Source organism: Misgurnus anguillicaudatus, chromosome 2 (genome assembly GCF_027580225.2).
Source record: "Misgurnus anguillicaudatus chromosome 2, ASM2758022v2, whole genome shotgun sequence".
NCBI classification, from domain to species: domain Eukaryota; kingdom Metazoa; phylum Chordata; class Actinopteri; order Cypriniformes; family Cobitidae; genus Misgurnus; species Misgurnus anguillicaudatus.
The window spans coordinates 35994309-36008590 of NC_073338.2; the positions used below are offsets into that span (position 1 = coordinate 35994309).

The 14282-nt window shown below is 40.1% G+C and overlaps 1 protein-coding gene and 1 long non-coding RNA gene across 10 annotated transcripts in view; one reads left to right on the forward strand and one right to left on the reverse strand.

Moving 5' to 3' along the window:
- Window positions 1-14282, forward strand: part of LOC129442747 (uncharacterized) — a 62840-nt gene that overhangs the window by 37634 nt on the left and 10924 nt on the right. The gene's annotated exons all lie outside the window — the stretch shown is intronic.
- The window catches only part of kmt2cb (lysine (K)-specific methyltransferase 2Cb), a 134483-nt gene that overhangs the window by 2938 nt on the left and 117263 nt on the right, over window positions 1-14282 (reverse strand). For 6 of the 9 annotated variants that reach the window (XM_055203001.2, XM_055202996.2, XM_055203002.2 and 3 more), the window contains 15 exons: window positions 11988-13547; window positions 11425-11613; window positions 9825-9989; window positions 9604-9745; window positions 9356-9497; window positions 8417-8595; window positions 8185-8321; window positions 7703-7913; window positions 7027-7166; window positions 6290-6391; window positions 5040-6186; window positions 3652-3788; window positions 1876-2006; window positions 1572-1743; window positions 4-120 (listed from right to left, as the gene is read on the reverse strand). In XM_055203001.2, the coding sequence (XP_055058976.2) occupies window positions 4-120; window positions 1572-1743; window positions 1876-2006; window positions 3652-3788; window positions 5040-6186; window positions 6290-6391; window positions 7027-7166; window positions 7703-7913; window positions 8185-8321; window positions 8417-8595; window positions 9356-9497; window positions 9604-9745; window positions 9825-9989; window positions 11425-11613; window positions 11988-13547 (4671 nt within the window). The remainder of the gene's footprint in view (window positions 1-3; window positions 121-1571; window positions 1744-1875; window positions 2007-3651; window positions 3789-5039; window positions 6187-6289; window positions 6392-7026; window positions 7167-7702; window positions 7914-8184; window positions 8322-8416; window positions 8596-9355; window positions 9498-9603; window positions 9746-9824; window positions 9990-11424; window positions 11614-11987; window positions 13548-14282) is intronic. The other 3 variants (XM_055202999.2, XM_055202997.2, XM_055202998.2) reach the window with 3 other exon arrangements.

Below are 14282 nucleotides of genomic sequence, written 5' to 3' on the forward strand. Positions count from 1 at the left end.
TACCGTAGCCTTGTACAGCAGCTCCTTCCTCATGGCCACCTCGGTGCGCAAAACATCCCCCATGTATTCAATCACCATGGTCTGCTTCTCAATGTCACGTGCCGCAAATAGTCCAAGACCCTGAAGACACGCGGCATAACACATGCATCAATATAAACCTTGCACACAACACCTACAGTATATAATGCATAAAATATAAGCATAAAATAAATAGGACATGTTGTCTGAAATTGAGATTTATATCTGAATAAAAAAGCTTTCCATTGATGTATGGTTTTGTTAGGACAATAATTGGCAGTTACAACTATTTGAAAATCTGGAATGTGAAGGTGCAAAAAATATCCAAATATTGAGAAAATCACCTTTCAAGTTGTCCAAATGAAGTCCTTAGCAACACATATTACTAATGATAAATGTAGTTTTTATATATTTATGGTAGGAAATGTTCAAAATATATTCATGGAACAGGATCTCTACTTAAAGTGATAATTCACCCAAAAATGAAAATTCTGTCATCATTTACTATCTATCTAAAAATTCTGATGAACATGCAGAAAAATATTTTGAGGAATGTTTGTAACCAAACAGTTCATGAGCCCCCATTCACTTCCATATTATTTTTTCCTACTATGTAAGTGAATGGGGCAACATATTAAAAATATCTTTCTTTGTGTTCATAAAAAATTAATTTATACATGATTTTTGGCATAAAAAATGTATAATTTTGACCCATACAATGTATTATTGGGCAATGGTACAAATATACCCACGCTACTTGAGACTGGTTTTGTGGTCCAGGGTCACTTATATCATGATACGATTATATATGTATATATATATATACTGTGCAAAAGTCTTAGGCCACCACCATCAGTTTTAGAAGTTTTAATGTCCATCTATATTTATTTTTTAACCTATTTTATTAAGACACAAACAGAAAATACAGGAAAATGCACACAAAACGTTTTTAGGCATTGTCAGTGTTTAGTGTGACCTCTCTTGGCACTAAACACATCTTGAGCGTTTTTGAGCAGAATGAAGTAAAAAGATTTATTTCTTTAAAATTTGAAATTAGGATTTAATTTTATTTACGATTAAGAGATCCTGCAGTTTCCTGCTATTGCTCAAGTGGAAGGGGAGTTTACCATAAAAACTTAATACATCCGTTTACATTTTTATACAGTTTTTAATGCTATATACACATTTCTGTATTTTCTGGATGTAGTCTATTAAAGAGACTGAGAAACAATTATATATGATCACTGTAACATTGCAAAAACAACAAATCTAATTCTGGCACGGTGGCTTAAGACTTTTGCACAGTACTGTATATTACAATTAATAACTTATGTAACATATAAACCATGCTTGGATTTACGCAATATACTCTTTAATTGTAACATGCTAAAAATAACGTCATTTAGCCAGCCTTATTTGAGTGTGTCATCATTTTAAAAAAAGCATACGATTCACACAAAACAAAAAGACTAAAATTATGCAAAACATATTCTGATTGGAGGCTTTGTGAAACATGTTGTTCTTCATAACTGGAAGACGTTCATGAACTTTACCTGGATGCGTGAGTGGGCCAGGTAAACATTGGTCTTCCACTCGCTAATCAGCCGACGGTACTGAGATGACTTTGAGTGCACAAAGTGCTTGGTGTGAGATGATACGCTCTCCAGTGCAGCTGTGTTCTGGATGCAGTGTGATGTTCTGCTCCACACAGAGAGAATCTTCACCCTGTTTATATATGTGAGAGTTTATAAAGGCGTATATGTAGAAAAAATGGCAGAAAAAAAAACAAAATTAAATATTTAACCATTATTTAATATTAATGATAATGTACAGCCTTATTCTGATAAAAGCAATGACCTCTCATGATGGGGGAAGGTCTGCATCTCAGAACGCGCACAGCCGGATGGATTGATTGACAATGGTAGCATCAACATGGGGTTACGTCCATAACGGAATCGGTACCTTGAGCAGGCCTCTACACCAGGCAGCTAGAACACAGTGATGATATACAAAATTAGATAATGAAATATACTATAAATTAAAGGTCGATCGTACCAATACAAATGACTTAGGGGGAAAACAGATTAATAACTGATTATTTGGCCAAATGTTTTTAAAGAAATAATATTTATTATTTAAAATGTATTTAATATTATTCTGTTACCATTAAAGTAATAGTCTACTCATTTTCAATATTAAAATATGTTATTACCTTAACTAAGAATTGTTGATACATCTCTATCATCTGTGTGCGTGCACGTAAGCGCTGGAGCGCGCTGCGACGCTTCGATAGCATTTAGCTTAGCCCCATTCATTCAATGGTACCATTTAGAGATTAAAGTTAGAAGTTACCAAACACATAAACGTTTTTCCTATTTAAGACGAGTAGTTATACGAGCAAGTTTGGTGGTACAAAATAAAACGTAGCGCTTTTCTAAGCGGATTTTAAAGAGGAACTATATTTTATGGCGTAATAGCACTTTTGGGAGTACTTCGACTCGCCTGAAAAGTCCGCTCCCCTTCTCACTCTCATAATGGGAGAGGGAGGGTGTTACTGCGCCGAGTCGAAGTACTCCCAAAAGTGCTATTACGCCATAAAATATAGTTCCTCTTTTAAATCCGCTTAGAAAAGCGCTACGTTTAGAAAAGCGCTCGTATAACTACTCGTCTTTCATAGGAAAAACGTTGATGTGTTTGGTCACTTCCAACTCCATCTCCAAATGGCACAACTGAACGAATGGGGCCAAGCCAAATGCCATCGAAGCGTCGCAGCGCGCTCCAGCGCTTACGTGCACGCACACAGATGATAGAGGGATGTATCAATAGTTCTTAGTTAAGGTAATAACATATTTTAATATTGAAAATGAGTAGACTATTCCTTTAAAGGAACAGTATGTAAGAAATTTATATCAATTAATCATTAAATGGCCCTGATATGTCAATAGACATTAAGAAATCATTTTCATTTCAAATACTTATATCACTGACAACAGTGGTCGGGCCAGGATATTGTCATTTAAAAAGTGGAGTTGCAGCCCTCAACTGATGTTTATGTTGTCATTTTGTGTATTGGCCACCAGTTGTGAGATTGCAGTACCAGTTGTAGCCACAAGTTTTGTGATTGCAATACCAGTTTTGGCCACAATCCTACATACTGTTCCTTTAAATGTTAAAATAGTAAAAAATTTAACACATCCAGACTTAACAAAAAAATAAAATAAAAACAAAGTAACGCTTAATAACATAAAAATACTTTAATACAAAAATCAAAAACAACTTCAAAGAATAGTTCACCCAAAAATGTAAATTCTGCCATCATTTTCTCACTCGTGTTGTTACAAAACTGTATACATTTACAAATAAAGAAGGAAGATATTTTGAGAAATGTTTGAAACCAAACCAATTATGAGCCCCATTCACTTCTATAGTAGAAAAAAAGAATACTATGGAAGTAAATGGGGTTCATGAACTGTCTGGTTACAAACATTACTCAAATTATCTTCCTTCATGTTCATCAAAACAAAGAAATTTTCATTTTTCAGTGAACTATCCCTTTAAAAATCTTGGTTTTACCTCTACTGCACAAAACAGGACATTTACTATACAATATGTGTTTAACGATGCTGTAGTTACCGATTCAGCAATGCGGGTGACCGCTGAGATGGTCAGTCCGAATAGATCCTCCCCCTTTAGATAGATAGGGAATAATCTCAGCATCCCCGTCTCTGCACGCCTCTCTGCCACCGGCCCAAGTACCTTGTCCCAGACTCCTACAACACATAAGTAAGAATAAGAAACTATACAAGAAACTGCAGCTAGTGTCACACGGAGCACGGTTTTGAACCAATACCTTTATATGACAAAAAAACCTATCAACATACCCATAGTGCATTAAAGGTAACCTTTAACAATTTTTTTTTTGAGATGTCAAATAAATCTTTGCTTTGGTGTCCCCAGAGTACATATGTGAAGTTCTAGCTCAAAATACCATAGAGATAATTTATTATATGAAGTTAAAATTGTCACTTTGTAGGTGTGAGCAAACATGTGCTGTTTTGGGTGTGTCATGTAACATGCAAAGTAGTTGATATCTGCACTAAATGGCAGTGTCGTGGTTGGATAATACCGCCCCTTAATCTGCACTATCCCCTTCTGACATCACCAGGGGAGCCAGATTTCAATGACCTATTTTTTTCACATGCCTGCAGAGAATGTTTTACCAAAACTAAGTTACTGGGTTGATTTTTTTTAACATTTTCTAGGTTGATAGACGCACTGGGGACCCAATTATAGCACTTAAACATGGAAAAAGTCAGATTTTTATGATATGTCCCCTTTAAGACTTTCCTAAACAGACACAATATCAGAAAGTATTTAATACATGACACTCTGGAAAACTTCATTCTGATTGGTCAATCGTACCATTCAGCAATCTAATAATAGTTAGTAACCTTATATGCAGGGATTAAGTTTTAAGACTTAAAGATTTGAGTACATTAGTGTGCCACCTAACAACTGCTTAGCCAAATTCAAGGAAAGCTAACAATTACTATTCTATGCATAATGGGCCGTAAGAAAATATACATGTGAGTATCATGATAGTTCGTTTGGCAATACTGTATCGATTCTAAAACAAAAGCAATAAAAAAAGATTCATAGCACTCTTCTTTTCTCTGAACTTAAACAGTGACAGGTAGTACTAGCATAGGGGTGCGCCACAAATGTTAAGGTTTGCATATGGTGGTGTGTTCTCAATGACAGCTTTCCTAAAATGATATTGCTTTGCTTTACAGCATCTCAATTTAGTGCAACATATTGCATCGCAACCCCTGTATGCCTATACAAAACTATTGCCAATACACAGCCCTGTTGCATATTGTACAAATCTATTTTGTTTATTTGCTACTGTCAGTTGTTCTGTTTCCATTTGTCACAATTTTCATTAGAGTGTCACGCCATGGTTAGGAGTCGGACACAGTGTAAATCTGATATAATGAATGGAATCGAGACTGATGCTGTACCTTTAACAGTGGTGTCCGTCAACACCAGATCTTCATATCCCTGCTCTATGACGCGGATGCTGAACTCTGGACGCCCCTCGTGCTCTTCCACCGAGCAGACGTATCGGCAGCGCTTCTGACCGTGCCTCATACTCCAGTAAAGTCTGCTCGCTTCATAGCCAGGTGGAAAGATGGCTGTAGACGAATGGAACGTTTGCAGCAAGGCAGGTGGTAGTTGACCCATCGTGTGAAAAAGCAAACTACCAACGCGGAAGGTGTGGCCGCGCTCCGGCTGCTGCACGGCTGCCGCCAGCTGTCGCAGTTCGTCTCGCTGAACGAAGACACGGCGGAAAACGGAGAAACATCGCAGCTGCTGGTCTAAGTGAAGGCAAGCGGCCGCTATGGCTCCCCGTGGCCGGTGCTGGTGGCACAGCATGGTCTTGTCCTTGAAAAACGTACAGCCAGCCTGCAGCGCACAGGTGAAGTGGTAGATGTTAAGGCAGCGCAGGCGGTGACAGCCGCTCGTTGCTCCTAAACGTTGGCAGAAAGCACAGATCACGGTTTGCCCGCGCTGACGTGCCATTTCTACGTTGATCAGGGCGCCAGATTGTGTCTCATAGACCTCGGAGGACCAGAGGGCGCAGTTGAGGTGCACCCAGGTGTCCAAATCCAGGTTCAGCAGCCTGGCAGGACCATCTGTCAGCCCATCGCCAATTTGCTGGCAGAAACAGCACCGACGATGATCTTGGGTGGTAGCGCAAGGCCGCAGGGATGAGTTGAGCTGCTGTAAGTGTTCCTGCACTTCAGCCTCAGATGTTTGGCCTGCAGATTTTGGTATTACAATCTGCACGCTCCATTTTCGCCAACGCAGGCCTTTCCAGCGCTTGCCGTGATGCCACGGTTTGTCTGCTGCGGTTGGGTTCTGCAAATGGGGTTTCAGTTTAACGGTCACTTTCAAATGGTTCTCCGATATGCTTTCAGGTTTGGATTCTGTCTTGATCATTTGCATCGGCCTGGCCGGGGTGAAAACCATGTGCGGGGAGGATGGCTTGGGCTGGAGTTGCGCCAGGCAGTGGACATCTAGAGAGGACATGTTGTTGCTGTACTGGTGCTGGACTTTGGAAGGACTCTGTTTCAAAGCGCTTTCTTGGAGTCGAGCAACAGATGCCTGAAACACACACGTACAGCGTTCAGCCAGCGGCAAGGTCAAAATTAGCTGTGCACAATCACAAAACTAGTTGTATGTGGGATATGACGACAATAAAACAAACCTTGGTTTCCGTATTTCCATTGGACTGTGAGGACGATGAATGAAGAATGAGACAGCTGTGACTACAGAAAACCAAACCCCCATCAGAACGTAACTGGAACTCCTTTGAAACACCAGAAAAGGATTAAAAGGTTGTTTTATGATGAAAAATTATTGCTTAATAAAGAATAAAATAGCTTGATAAACAGTTCTCTAGTGTTGGTATATTTCTTATGAAATATTAAAGGGTCTCATTTAGGGATGGGCAATCATTTGCATATGATATCATGCGCATCTCGTCAGGAAAGCCGGTTCCTTGATTAGAAGTAAATCGCCATCAGCTGCTTTCAGATGGAGCGACATTTACTACACAAAGCCGTAGTTCACTGACAAGCTGGGCCATATCGCATACATGCGTATCGTCTGCGATAATGAATGCAAAATTGTCCCGAAAGTGTGTTAAATACTTATTCCATGTGTCATTTCACTTTATTTATTATGACTCAACTTGTATACTTAAATGTTCTGATTTATTTGTATGAATTCAATATTAGGCTTGATGGCTAAATCTGGTGGAAATTTTGTGTCAATAGCCCACTTAGAAATCCCCTTACTGATAAAAATGCTGATGTGTCAAATACTTATTTTCCCTGCTGTATGTAAATATTTTGTCACACATTGGAAGTAAATTGGACTGCAAAAGCCATTTCATGTTGACTTTGGGCTGTAATAACAAATCTTATCAGAAAATATTCATACCTGTGCTTTGCCTTGCTCATCTTTGGTAGTTTTTCTCACACCGTTACCCAGGACCACCACTTTACAGTGTCCACACCATTGTTGCTTTCGTCCTGGGCTGCCCTGCACCTTCTTATACTGCTGTCCACCACCACCAAGACCTGAAAGAGACCAGCAGTTGTCATTAAAGACAACACATCTTCTTACTAGCTCTAAAAAAACACTAGTACACAATTATTATTGATAGCATTGAGAGTCATTGCCTGTGTAATCGAGTATTCTGAGGCTTTCATACTGATTGAGTTCACATTCATTAAGTAAATATCTGACACAGACTTCAATAAGATAGAGTCCACATCAAGATCACGGCTGTTTTTAAGTAGCTTCTCTGATCGTTCACAAAATCAATAGTGATTTTCTGTCAGCACCTGAGCCAGACATAGATATATACGATAGACTAACAATTAGACCTCAATTACTATGCAATGCATGATTAGACTGAGGATAAGCATGCTTAGTGTAACTGTGCTGTCCAATCAGGTTAAATCAACAGCTACACTGCATATTTTGTTATTATTTGTTTGTGCATAATATATAATATAAGGTCACCTGTGAATCTATATTTAATACAAGACAATATCTTTGGCTCCAAGGCACAGTGACATTAACACAACTTATGAGAAAGTGGCAAACTCACTTTGGTTATGGTTCTGCTGAAGTTGCAGTCGTTGATGGCCTGGTCGTGTTGCTCCTGGTCCATTAGGCTGCTGAAGAGCAGAAGCTGGGGAACGTGGCTCCACAGAGGTCTTAAAGGTGCCCATAGTTCCTGGCCCACTGCTGACATCATAGCTGCTGGGAATCTTTACATGGATCAGGTCAGCAATGGCTGCTACGACATCAGTGATGTTCTGAAAGGGCAAAATGAAAATGTATTTTTTTACATTTATAATATTAAATAAAAAATAATTAAATAAATAAATAAAAATTGAAAGAAAATGCGTTCAAAACAGCTTTCCATTGCCTCAATTTCCACGGACAGCTTTTGCTTATTTTCACAAAATAAATGTACATTAGCAAAAATTAACACACAAAAAATAGTCTGTAGGTTCGCAACAATAATCTAATTAGATTTGCAGATTGCAAATAACAATCAGTTTTTCACAGGAAGAGTTTACCCACCTCAGCAGCAGCTGGCTTCAGTGTGATGGCAATAGACACCAGGCCAGTATTGGAACCATTCTGCACTGATCCGTATGAAGAGCCAAAGAACATAGATGAAGGCTCTGTCTTGACCTCTCGTAACCTTACCTCTGAACCTTCAAAAAGAGAGAAATAAGGATAAATCTCTTCAAATCTAATCCCATCGACAGCCCACATCAATACTGTTATCCAGAAGGAAGAAGTGAGTTACCTTTGCCCCTAAATAGAGGAAACATTGGGATTACAGGAGACAAGGCCGGAGAAGGAGGTTCTTCTTTGACCAATGACAAATCAGGATAACGACTGATCTCCATGCCAACGACGCTTTCTGGTGAAGATGACGGGACAAAGCTGTCTGGGGTGTCCCTGTCCTCACAGTGCTCTTGGCCCCTGGGTGTATGAGAAACACAAAAGAAAGAATAAAAGATACATTATAATTAGATAAATTAATTAATATTAAATATAAATTATATTAATTTATAAATTACATAAAATCATTTTAATATAAATTAATTTATAAATTATATTAAATATAATTAAAACTAAATTATATTAATTTATCTTAATAAAACATGAAAACTTGATAAATGTTCATGTGTCTGTTCATTACATTTCAAAGTATTGTCGTGGCAGGCACACATGAAGCCTTAAAGGAAAACACCACCGTTTTTCAACATTTTACTATGTTTTTACCTCAACTTAGATGAATTAATACATACCTATCTTTTTTCAATGCGTGCACTTTTAATCTTTGTACAGCACTTCTTGAATGTGTTAGCATCTAGCCCAGCCCCATTCATTCCCACGGCTCCAAACAAAAGTTTTAATTTGTGCCACCATACTTACTCGTGTAACTATTCATGTAACAGTCTTTAAATATGGAAAACATGGAAGTGTTTGGTGGCTTCTAAATTCATCCTTGTTTGGAGCCATAGGAATGAATGGGGCCAGGCTAAATGCCAACACATTCACAAAGCACTGTACAAAGATTAAAATGTTTTACTTTAACTTCTTGACCCCATGGTCGTTTTGATATTTGCATGAACAAAACTACAACCACGACTAACTAATAGTATCTGTTTTTGAAGGTCTCCAGGGCAGACTTTAAAACAACTATAATGCGAAACCTAATTTGGCAGTGTAATGTCACCTGAGCTCTTCCTGGTTGTTGTGTGGTGGGGTGGGAAGAGAGGCTGGCACATTCACAGTTTTGGGCCCTTGAGCCAAAGCTCGGGCCAGCAGTTCCTCCTCAGCTTTAAACTGCAGAGGTCTAGAAAGCAGTCCTTTGGTAACTGTTAAAATGAAGTGATGTTAAAATCGATATGAAATGCGACAGCAGGTCACAGATGTCATTAATAGAGCTTAACTTATATTGAACCCCCTCAATATTCCACTCACCATCATGTCCAGCGATGACGCCACCTTTGCTGGCAAGCTCTTCTGTTGTGGCAAAACCATTGAGCAGTTTCTGACGTACCACCGGAGGAGGGGTCGGAGGCAGGGAAGCCGGGGGCGTTGGGGGATTACTCAGATTGTTCTGCTGTAACGAGACAAACATGCGAGTACCCTCTGCACATCTAAACAGATTTTACATGATGGCGATGGCTGTTCTTAATTACCTTGAAAATCAGTTGGGAGTAATAGTCTGAAACGCCATCCAACGAAGCACTCCCAAACGTGCCCGAGAGACGGCTCTCTCCGTCCAGCTGACCGCCTCCGTAGGGCACAAACTGGGCAAAGTTCACCCGCACCAGAGGCTCCATTAGGGGCAAGAGAGAAAGCTGCTGATAGGACAAAAGAATGAAACATTGTGAAATGCATCGTGAGCTGACATTCATGCTGCATTAGAAGGCAAGAGACCTCGACTTTGGTTCATCAATCCTAACTATAATATTTAACAGGAACTTCATTACAATAATATCTAACAAAAGCCAAGTTTACGTGGACACTTATTTCTGAATTTAATAATTTCAGATGGACTCATTGGCTAAATCATTTTGTGCCATTTTTATTTATTTGTTTACAACCATGTGCCATGTTTTCAAATTCAGGCCCTAAACAGTGAAATACTGAACAAAGGTTATAAATGGTTTAAAATAAGGGGCCATTTACACGACAACAGCATTTTGGGGTCAAATCTTTAAAGGTGGGTTTCAAAGTGCAAGTTTCTTATAACGGCACCTTGTCGTCTCCATGTAATATATGTACATGCAAATCTGATAATGTATAACCAAAACAACAATGGCGGCTTACAGGACTGTGTTTGTGCTGCTCAAGATCCTGAGATACAAGAGTTCATTACTGAGTTTACAAAGCTTCTTTACAAAGTTTACCAAACGTTGGCGATTTTATTCAAGGGTCACTTGTAGTAACAAACCTAACTTATTGTCTGTCTCAACAAAACTGCTCAATGCTTTCGATGTCTTGATTGTTTTTATTTATCCCTTTGTCCTTGGTAACATTGCCATCTACTGACCTGGCATACTTAATGCAGCGGATTTAGTCACTTTTCACTATCGTATTTTCCGGACTTTAAATCAAACTTTTTTGATAGTTTGACGGGTCCTGGAACTTAAAGTGCGACTTATACGTCAAAATTATTTCATATGAACCAAGAGAAACCATTACCGTCTACAGCCGTGAGACTCTGCTTTATGCTGCTCTTGTATTTATGTAATTCAATGGATTCAGTGATGCAGATTGACTTCGGGACCTTTATAACTTAATTTGGCTTGTCTTGTTAATTTAGCCTATTCAGCCTTCCAAGTATGTTTTGTATTGCTATTGTGTATCGTGTAAATAACTGTAATGTTACTTTAACATGTTCGGACACCTATTCAGCCTGCTGATCTGTTTGCTATTGTTTAGTTGAATAACTTGCCTTTACAGATTAAATGTCTGTTTTTCGGCTTGGATTTTGTGAAATCATTTTCTAAATAAACGCGACAAAGTCCAGTGCATCTTATATGTTTTTTTCTCTTCAAAACACATTTTTGACTGATGCGACTTATATGCCGGAAATATGTTACATTGTTGTTGCGTACATAACCTAAATCCTAATCATCGCACAGTTGTTTTAGCCCTCACAATACGTCAGATGTATAAAGGTGTCAACCTTGTCTTAGACATTATCCTAAAATTAGTTTTGTAAAATGAATGTGGATAATAAAGCTCATTATTTGTTCTTTGTGAGAACTGACTTAGTCTGTTGTGTCCTACCTGTTTTAACTGGGTCATTACTGGCTCAGTGGAGCAATACAATTGACTCTCATCCTCTTCTTTTTTCCTCTTTTTACAGCGAGGGCCTGGTCTCTCTCCACTCTTGGGGACCCTCTTATTCCTCTGCTTTTTCTTGTCCTCCGAAAGTAACTGTCCAGGAAAATCAGGGTGGTTTGAATCAGAAAATGTCTGTGGGAAGGTAAAAAAATCTGTTAACATTGAGTGAAAATATGTCACACTGCCTGTGAAAACCCATTTTTAGAAATTTACTGTTTTCTACATAAAATCATCCAACATAATCTAAAGAACATTCTTTGAAAATATACCCTCGATATCTTTAATATTGATGTCAAAGATTGAAATTTAAGTCAAATCGATAAGTTATCATTAGATTGAGACTTTTGTTAAACGTCCTGAACGTACACATTTCTCCAACAATTTGGTTAAACGACATAAAAAAATTTAAACATTCCATTCATTTATTTATGACTCGTAAGTTTGCAATCTGTATAGACTGTGATAAGAAAGCCTGTGTGTGGTTCCCATCTTCATCAATGACTTACCCCGGTGCTGTCCATTGAGCTCTGCCGCAGCAATGCTTTGCTGTCGGCGAATCCCTCCTCCTCTGACCTCAGGCTGTCTTCAGACCTTTGATGGGGTAATACATGAGGTGGAGTTCTCTTATTCTTCAATAGATGTTTAAGGAGTTCATTCCCAGCTTCACCTTTTGAGCTGTTTGCTGGGCTTTTGCTTGCAGAATGAGGAAACAATCCTTCCCTGTCTCCTTCCACCTTCACCATTCCCAGTCCTACATCCATCTCCATTCCCCTATGTCCATGGCAGTCACTTGCCTCCACCTTCTCCAATTTGATGTTGGAGAGAATCCTGTCATGCATTTCCTGATGGCCCATCTCAGCCCCTCCACCGCAGCTGCCTTCTGAAAGCTGCCGCTCCAGTTCGGAGTGTGGCTGGCTGCACATAGAGCCTGGGGTGGATGACCCGGGCTGGGACGTTTCACAGAGCTCATGCTCGCCAAAGACTGTTGGGTTTCTTGTAGGTGTGGATGATGTGTCTGATACACAGGGTGTCAAAGGGGCTGTGAGGTCCGAGTGAGGTGTCGAGGGCGCTCTCAGTGACTCACAATCGTCGTCTTTTTTCTTCTTGCGGTTCCTTTTCTTCTTACCCTTCTCCTCTGGAATGATGTTGGAGTACAGCTGAATCAGCGAGGGACCAGAACCCGGAAAATTAGGAGGCAACGGCGTAGGCCCTTCCATTGAAAACGGATGCCCTTGGTGCATCATATTTGGCCCAGGATACCTTTGTGGTCTAGGAGGTTGTGTTTGGATAAAGTTAGGCCCATGGGGTGCAAAGCTCTCCGAAACAAATCCAGGCCCCATTTCCTGATGGAAAGGGCCATTACCCAACATGGGTCTGGACGGCCCTCCACCAAATCTTGGCTGCATGCCCTGTTGCTGTGGAAATGCTTGCCCTTGCATCTGCTGCATCCTGGGTGGCTGCATGAAGTCCTGCGGTAGCTCCTGGTTATAAAAAGGCATTTGGGAAAGGGCCCTCATGTTACCATCTTGGCAGTTAGGGACTTGCTGTTGCTCCATCTCCATGCAATGCTTTGCACGCTGCCTTTCCACCTCTTTCATGAGCTGTACCCTTTGCCTCTCCTGCTGCTCTCGTAGTCTCTCCTTACGCTCACGCTCCTGAAAGCCTTCGCTAAACGGGTTGGTATCATCAAAATTAACATGAGGTGACTCATCACCCATCTGCCCCTGACTGGGTCTAGCCACTACTGGCTGCGCAGGCTGTGTCTGGACTACTTGAGAGGGCATTACTCCTGGCATTTGAGGTACTACACTAGGAACAGGAGCTCCGGGGTGCCAGTCTGCTGCGTTGGGTACATTAGATGCATCTGTCTGACCAGGGTGGAGCCGAATGGGCATCATCGGATTCATCATAGGTTGGTTCATAGGGGGTGCAACTGGCATTATGCTAGCATGAGGCTGCATTGGTGGCATTCCAGGCATCATTGGGGGCTGCATGACACCCTGCTGCTGTTGTTTGACCCTATATTCCTCTATAAGCTCGGCATGCTCTTTCTGTTGTTTGCGGATCTAAGACAACCAAAAATAAATATTCTTGATAAATCTTATGAAACATGTACAATACTTTTTGTTTCCTATAAAGGTGCAGTGTGTAACTTTAAGAAGGATCTAATGACAGAAATGCAATTTTATATACATAACTATATTATCAGTGGTGCATAAAGATCTTACATAATGAAATGTCGTGTGTTTATTTTCTTAGAATTAGACATTTTTATCTACATACACTACGGGTAAGTCGCCATTTTGTGCCGCCATGTTTCTACCGTAGCCCTAAACAGACAAACTGCTGTACAAATCGTGTTTTGTCACTACTCTATTTGGTCTTAGAAAACAACATGTTTGTCCTTTGGCTGCTAGCATAGCTTCTCTATGTGTTTTTAGTGAATGGTGGACTCAGCCGTTGGTTGCAATTCACAATCTCACTGCTAGATGGCGGTAAAATTTACACACTGCACCTTTAAAGGACAAGTTCGGTATTTTACACCTGGGGCCCTGTTTTCAGATTGTTTGTGGTGAAGCGGGGCGGTTTATACTGAAGTTTGGACGTGATGCTGGCCCGAGAGTTTTCGGGTGTTTGTTGTTTCGCCTCCCACCTCTAGAATGGGTGTGTGGGTGCATTGGAACAATCCTTCCTAAAATGCATTAAACTTTCGTTTACAAAGACGTGAAACTCACCGAGTGGTCAGGGGTGTATGCTCGCACGGAAATCGCTGCAGGAGATGCTTTCCAACAGCTGTTTTA